This window comes from Pundamilia nyererei, unplaced genomic scaffold (genome assembly GCF_000239375.1).
Source record: "Pundamilia nyererei isolate P.nyererei 1_Seehausen unplaced genomic scaffold, PunNye1.0 scaffold00017, whole genome shotgun sequence".
Lineage (NCBI taxonomy): Eukaryota > Metazoa > Chordata > Actinopteri > Cichliformes > Cichlidae > Pundamilia > Pundamilia nyererei.
Window position 1 is genome coordinate 805,866 of NW_005187418.1, and position 7,192 is coordinate 813,057.

General features: G+C 41.2%; 3 protein-coding genes across 3 annotated transcripts; 2 read left to right on the forward strand and 1 right to left on the reverse strand.

Annotated features, from left to right (window-relative positions):
* The first annotated feature begins 1,533 nt into the window (after nt 1-1,533).
* LOC102210979 (cytolysin Src-1-like) lies at nt 1,534-3,020 on the forward strand. The gene is made up of 3 exons (XM_005725724.1): nt 1,534-1,619; nt 1,827-1,951; nt 2,448-3,020. Exons 2-3 carry the CDS (start codon nt 1,848-1,850, stop codon nt 2,872-2,874), a joined length of 531 nt encoding a protein of 176 aa, XP_005725781.1. The 5' UTR covers nt 1,534-1,619; nt 1,827-1,847; the 3' UTR covers nt 2,875-3,020.
* Nucleotides 3,021-4,261: 1,241 nt separating this feature from the next.
* Nucleotides 4,262-5,312, forward strand: LOC102211266 (cytolysin RTX-A-like). The gene is made up of 3 exons (XM_005725725.1): nt 4,262-4,335; nt 4,455-4,575; nt 4,740-5,312. Exons 2-3 carry the CDS (start codon nt 4,472-4,474, stop codon nt 5,188-5,190), a joined length of 555 nt encoding a protein of 184 aa, XP_005725782.1. The 5' UTR covers nt 4,262-4,335; nt 4,455-4,471; the 3' UTR covers nt 5,191-5,312.
* A 288-nt stretch (nt 5,313-5,600) lies between these two features.
* Nucleotides 5,601-7,064, reverse strand: LOC106456124 (uncharacterized). Its single transcript, XM_013908946.1, has 2 exons — nt 7,011-7,064; nt 5,601-6,837 (listed from the first exon to the last, which is right to left on the reverse strand). The coding sequence occupies exons 1-2, from the start codon at nt 7,062-7,064 to the stop codon at nt 6,202-6,204; spliced, it is 690 nt and encodes a 229-aa protein (XP_013764400.1). The 3' UTR covers nt 5,601-6,201.
* Nucleotides 7,065-7,192: the final 128 nt, after the last annotated feature.

Genomic DNA, 7,192 nt, shown 5'->3' on the forward strand with positions numbered 1-7,192 from the left:
ACACACACACACAAATAAGACTGGCAGCAACGCAATTATCATTTATCAGCCTTCCACCTGCCTTCCTGTGTATTATAATCAAATACATAGCTATGTAACCTCCAACTGCATACAGAGAAACTCAATACAAGTCAGCATTAAAACAACTCTTCTAATACATATCGATTATAGGAACGTTAATAAAAGACTATTAGTACAGATTTCCTATTATAGAACAATAACCATTTATGAAACTTTTTTCTGGTGAAAGCACTACATGTTCATGTGTCACACCTTATCAGTCATTCAAAGAACGCAACATCTGGGGCTCAAGGTGTCTCCTGAAATCTCCAACAGGCTCATTCTTTAGTTTAGCATTCGCTTCCATATAGCAGACCTGCTATAGGCCTCATCTTCGCTATTTTAAGTCACTGAACTGAACCTCACAACTCTACTTGTGCTGTGTTTTACTGACAGTTCAATAGATCTGTGCTTCTTTCAGATATTTTAGTTCTAGTTTTAATGTTTTTATTAGTTTGTCCTTTAATTAGGTCACACTTGTCTCGGTGCGCTGCAGTGTTAGTTTAAAATAGTTGATAGGTTCTTTTACTATCTTAAATCCAGTAGTCCCACCAGTGGTGACCGCCCCACTGTCTGTCTGTGGTAGAAAACTTAAGAAAAGACATACATGGTAATCGGAGCACTAGGTGCAGTGACTCCCAAGCTAGGCGAGTGACTCCAACAGATCCCAGGAACAACAAAGGAGATCTCTGTCCAGAAGAGCGCAGTCCTAGGAACATCTAAGATACTGTGCAGGACCCTCAAGCTCCCAGGCCTCTGGTGGAGGAGCTTGAAGGATAGCCTGCCCGCAGGGGTGGGCGGGGAACTTTTTTTAAAAATTGTTTTTACTAAAGCCGCATGTATTTATAGTCCTGTTGCTCTTTTTTTTTTTGTCATTTACCATTTCTTTTTGGTCACTTTGTGCTCCATTTCTATTTGGTTCTCATTGTTTGTCTTATTTGTACTTTTGCATGTTTATGCAGTAATTCTGCTTTTGTATTGTCATTCTGCAATTATTTGTTGGGTCACAGCAATCTGTAATCCCTCTTTGTGTTTTTAGTCATAATATGTCTGAATGTGAACTGCTGGGCTGGTAACTTTTCTGCTTTCTCACTTCCAGTTTTTGCATGTTGGGACAGGCTGCGGATTCAAACATCAAGGACAAACAAATATTTAAACATCCAGACCTTTAAAAAAGGGTGTGTTGAATTCATTTGTGTCCATGAATCATGAAACTGTTGCAAGAATGTTAAATCTCCTGTGAAGAGACAGACTGTGGAAACCCCCCCAAAGAAAAGCAGAATTTCATGTCAGCTGCAAAGATAGACCGGTTCAGGTGGTTTAAGGATCGTGAGGTTTTGGGTGCAACTCTGCACTCGTTACCAGACTCGCAGGTACATGTGAAGTGATCACATACTGTTTGATTGAAAGCAGAGAGAAAGAGAAAGGCACGCCCACTTAACTGAAGCTCATGTGTTAGGTGTGACAGAGAGGGCGTGACTTTAAACTCATCTCCAAATCGAAGTCCGACCTGTTTTCAGAGGACTCTCTGCCATCCTGTGTGTGTCACCTAACGCGAAGTAAGTGCTCATTTCTGCAGGTGTTTTTGTCAGTTTGTGAAATTAGTGAATACAGATATTTAATAGTGACTTTTTGGCTATATGTAATGTTTCGTGTTTACTTCATCTTCAGTTCATATTCCAGTGTTTATTTCAGCAGGACAGCTAAAACATTTCATGACAGAGCTTTGCTGCACTTTGCACGGCTCACACCTGTTTTTCTTGTAGCCGTTACCAGCAGTCGTCACCATGGCTGAAAATGCAGAGGCCCACTCCACCACTCTTACCACCAATCGCAACTGCACCATGGAAATCACCAACATCACCACCGCCTACTGCCTCGTCAACCCAAAGTAACACAGCCCAAACTATTTCTCTTTTACTCCAGCATAAAGTTTTTGATTTCTTTGCTTATGTAAGAGAGCATTTATTGTTTGCAGTTAAACAAAAAAAAAGACATTTATCTTTTAAAATTTCAATGCCCGTGTGATGCAAAATTATCAAACGTCAGACAAAAAGACCTGTCTATCACTCTTTAACACAAGTTATTTCTGCCATCCATCATTTGTTACTTTGTATCCTTGTGGTTTCTTGTGTCTGCATTTTAATTGTAACCAATATTTTTTACTGATGTGTAAAAAATGGCCAGAATGATATTTGCATGTCCTTTGATATTTAAACATTAGTCCTGTTGAGTCTGCAGTTGATGAGCTTGCACCACCTCCAGCAGTGCCAGAGTTAAATGTCTGATGGCATCAACAGTCAGGAGGATATTGCACAGTTGACTGTTTTTACATCGAGGTGCATTAATAAACCTTTGATCGTTTCCTCTGCCCTCCTTCCTTTCAGGGTTCACATGGAAAGTGGCTTCGCCCACAGCCCTCCGCAGCCCACCGTGCGCACCACTAAGACAGAGGTGTGCTCTTTCACCAAGGATGACAACACAGCATCAGGTGCTGCGGGTGTGCTGACCTATGACCTGTTTGACATGCGCAGCCGCCGCTGCGATGGCATTGTGGCCATCATGTTCTCCGTGCCGTTCGACTACAACTTCTACAAGAACTGGCTCGGCGTGGGCGTCCTTGATAAATCGAAAGCTGTCGACAGCAAGTTGTTCAACTACATGTACAACGACAAGAACTGCAGCGACTTTGTCCGCTACGAGGCCAAAGGCTCAGGGCTGGTGTTCAGAGGCAAGACGGTGGATGTGAGGGCATGTATGTCCGATGAGGGCAAAGCTATTGTTAAACTGGAGCTGTATGACAGGATGGGCTAAAGAGTCTGGTTGTATTAGGTGTGAGAATAAAATGTTCGCAAACAAGTGTGTCGAGTGTATTTGCTGATATTCCTGAAAACTAAAGTGCAAGTTGTCATCCTTATGGTTTAGAGGTGCTTCAAACAAATAAAAAACAATTCAACTGACTTGTTGTCCTCTGTGTTTCTTTGTTCAATCTAAAAATAAATTGTTGGACATGACTTCAAATGTTTGCATGCAAAAGTGAATAAAAATGTAGCTAATCATTCTCAACCCTTAACCCAGCCTGTGACTTGTCCCACTATTTTCCAGTTATTTACTGTGGAATTTCTTCTAAAGTTAGGGTTTAAGTTCACTGCTGACAACACTTCCTGCTTACTAATGATACGATGGAACAAAAGAGTATAAAACTGCAAAAAATACTATAAGTATTTTAAAATAATGAGTGTTTTAAAAGAGAGGAAAAGGGAGTTGTGATCATCATTAGTTCTTCCTCAAATTGTAGTCTTTACTTTTATCTTACTATCTAACTTATTATCTCATCCTTAAGATGTCGTTTTCACTGTTGTGAGCCATCGTTATGAAGCTAATATAAAGGTTTTCAAATTATATAGTATTGAATAAGTGTCCTAACCTCCCCAAAAGTATTACGGATGCATGCTTTATTCTAGAGCATCCTAATCTCTAATCTAAACACTATTTCCCTGTAAAATCATCAGGTGTTCATCTCTGACATGCTGCTCCTGTAATCTGCTCTGCACAGTCACACAAATACAGACCAATAACATTACCCTGCTGTGGTATTTTGTTTGGTCATTGCATGTAATTTTATTGAGTTATTTAATATATCTTTTTAATAAGTTATGTTTAATGTTTAGTGCCTATGGCCACCGTGTATCACATCTTTTCTTATCTTGACAAGGATGAATAACTCTTCCTGTTCTTCCAATGGGATTACACAGTAATATTAGGAGTGCAGGGTCTATTATAAAGTATTATAACCTCTTCTTATCGGAATTTTTTAAGTTTAAAGTTAATTTTCTTGTTGGTTTGGTTTGGGGAATAGGTTATTCATCAACCTTTCAACAGACATGTTTCAAACTGTCAAAGCCCTCTGCAGAGACGAAGCATGTTTGTTTCCTCATGCAGACAATGGAAAAACAAAATCACAGACCCAGAAAGAAAAGGTGTAGTGCAGAAAAATCCCACAAACCTCAACAAACCAGTTCGTAGTTTCACAAATTGACAGCAGTGTGAGAACAAAAAGACTACAGTTATCCTGTGCTGTTATTGTTAGCTACACCCTTTGCTCTACACCTCTGCAGACATGCGATGGGAAGTAACATGGGAGGTGGATGCATGCTTATGGGTGGAGACACCTTTGGGTGCAACGCATTCCCCAACGAGACTCATGTAAGAGCTGAACTCAGTGTCTCAAATCTGTCCAAGCACGAGTCAGCTACGTACCAGTGATCCCGACAGGTAAGACGCTTCATTCCTGCTCAGTTATTTGAGGGTTTCAGATGGATTTGCATTTTTATTTCAATTGGTTAAACTCATTCACAGATCTGCAGTTTACACTTCTGTTCTGTCTGTCACAGCCTTTACAAGCCACACCATGAGTGAATCTGCAGAAGCTTTGGCTGCCGCTATCGAAAGCCGAAGGAACGTCACCATAGAGATCACTAACCTCACCAACAACTACTGCCTGATTGACCCTAAGTATGTCCAAAATAAATACACTTTTGCTCACTTTGTCTGTACAGATTAAAGTTAGAATATGCTTTACGTGCAGCTTGACAAATACCCAGTTAGGAAAATTCTTTTTCAAATTTTGCCTCCTGCTTTCATTTTTTCCTCACTTTTGCTGCTGTTAAAAATTAAAGGCTTTTCCTGGAAAGTGGCAGCTGCCGCAGCCCCCCACAACCGACTGTACGTCCACAAAAGACTGAAGTGTGCAACTTCGGCAAGGGCAAAGCCAAAGCCACTGGGGCAGTGGGCGTGCTGACCTACGACCTGTTCAAGAAGGAGCTCAACAGAGCCGATGAGACACTCGCTATAATGTTCTCTGTGCCATATGACTATAACATGTACAAGAACTGGTTTGCCTTGGGAATCTACAAGAAGGGCAAAGAGTGCAATGAGAGCCTGTTCAAAGAGATGTATTACAACAAAGAGCAGGTGGGATTCGTGCGGGTGGAGGCCAAAGGCTCCGACCTCACCTTTGAGGGCGGGAGCCTGGACATCAAGGGTACCATGTCCCCCCTGGGCAGGGCCATCATGAAGGTGGAGATCTGGGACAAGCTCTTCACTCCCCACATGCAGCAATCTTACTGAGTTGTTGATTCATGTTTGTCAGATTAAACCTGCTTGAAACACCACCGTGTAGCCAATTGTACACCTGTGCTACTGTATTACCTGTAAATGCAATAAATTCTTACTAGTCTGATGTGATAAAACACAAGTGTCAGTGATCATTTGACATGAAATACACACAACGACAAACCAGTTGGGTTTGACTTGTGGAGCAAGTGACTGAGTCTGTTACTCATTACTTTGATTGGGGGCATGAAGTACAAACAAAACCAGCAGGTTTGGGAAGTAATTCATTACAGTTACTCAAGTACTGTGTTTGAATATAATTTTAAGAGTCAAGCTTTACATTTTTAATCATCTGTGGAATTTTACAACATTTTGATTCAGACAGTGGAAGCTGATTTAGGACACAAACACTGCAGCAATGAAAATCTTTTCTATATCGATTTATTATAGTTTCTGTCATTTGCAGGTGCACATATTAACACATACTATGTGCTGTTAGATAAATCGGATATACTTTCTGCACCCAAAAGGGAAAATTAGGACATTCCAATTTCTCAATAGTAAAAAATAAAAGAATAATATGTAGTAATATAGATGTTGCATGTAAGAGTTGGAGTCATTGCCACTTTTTCCCTTTGGGGCAAAGATATAGAAGTTATAGATCAGGTTATGAAAAGTTTTCTTTGATACTTCAAGTATATTTGGCTAACAAAACATCTGTGCTCTACTTTGGTAGGAATGTGCATTGTTGTTTAGTACCTGAGTAGTTCTTACACCACTGATCATTATTAGTTATTTAGTGAATCAGAATCAGAATTAGTTTGATACATATATACAACTTCAGCCGAAATGTGGAGCTACATGTATTGCACAAGGACACCACCTAGTGGTTTAAAGTGTTTTGTGCATACTTGAACTCAGCGGCAGCGCGTTGTGTATGAATCATTTCAGTAGTGGTCATTAATATTTGCACTTTGTGTCATTCTCCTCACAGAAATGTGTATATAAACAACATTTATGTATCATTTATGTATTTTCTGTGAGGTCTGATCCGGTGCACTGCTCATAAAACACACTAACAACAGTATTGAATCTGTCCTTCAAGTACATCTCGAGTGTTTCCAGGGACATATTTCTCACATCATATCCCCTGAATTGTTTCTTAACCGTCTTATCAACAGGCACAATCTCCTCGCTGCTGTTGGGGTCGTTGCGTCCGATGCCCGCGTACGTGGGAAAGGCGTTGGTTAGCTCTTTTGGAAGACTTTGGTTGTACTTTGGACAGCAGTAGGCAGACCACATATACTCAGGCACCGCCACGCGGTGATTCTTCAGCCAGTGCTCGTCATTGCGGTAGGGGATGATGCCCGTCACGACGTAGGCATCTCCGAGACAGTAGGTGGCTAAGGTGTGATTCACACTGTGCTCCAGAAGTTCCCAAGGCCCATCATTAGAGCCCTTCTTTTGGGGAACCACGTTGGTGAGGGTGAAGGTGGAAGAGCGGGTGTCGTGGCTCATGTGGTGGAGGCTGGGGTTCAAGTGGCCACGGGAGTAGGTGGAGTTGATGTAGTCCAGCTGCACTGCCTGGCTCTCCACGATGTTCTGATCCAGAGGGCCTGAGGGGAACTGTTCCATGTTGCCATCTCCCCCTGGGTAGGCTAACTGTTTATCAGCAAAGGAAGAAACGGGGTTTTATTACAGACTTTACACTTCACTGATTTCACAAATGACTTTAAGCTGTTCGGCTAAAATGTTGTCGACACTCCTAAAGCTGCATTTGTACTATTATCAGCAATGCTTCAATGGAAGTACCAGGACTATGCTTTAAACTTAACCTCCCGGTCATTACCAGTCCACCTACGGTTGAGAGGGATTTGTTCTAGCCTCATGCTAAATAAGAAAATATTCACAAAATAAAAGATGCTAAGTTATGAAGTTTATTTTGGCATTGCCACTTGATACTGCCTTTAGTCCAAGACTATAAACATGTTTTCAGTGTGGCCTTCACTTATATGTC

Bases quoted from the DNA above. Each gene is read 5' to 3' on its own strand.
- LOC106456124 (XM_013908946.1), bottom strand. From the start codon at position 7,064: ATGAGGCTAGAACAAATCCCTCTCAACCGTAGGTGGACTGGTAATGAC. The intron at 6,838-7,010 runs GTTAAGTTTAAA...GCTGATAAACAG, and splicing joins GGACTGGTAATGACCGGGAG to TTAGCCTACCCAGGGGGAGA.
- LOC102210979 (XM_005725724.1), top strand. From the start codon at position 1,848: ATGGCTGAAAATGCAGAGGCCCACTCCACCACTCTTACCACCAATCGC. The intron at 1,952-2,447 runs GTAACACAGCCC...CCTTCCTTTCAG, and splicing joins TACTGCCTCGTCAACCCAAA to GGTTCACATGGAAAGTGGCT.
- LOC102211266 (XM_005725725.1), top strand. From the start codon at position 4,472: ATGAGTGAATCTGCAGAAGCTTTGGCTGCCGCTATCGAAAGCCGAAGG. The intron at 4,576-4,739 runs GTATGTCCAAAA...TAAAAATTAAAG, and splicing joins TACTGCCTGATTGACCCTAA to GCTTTTCCTGGAAAGTGGCA.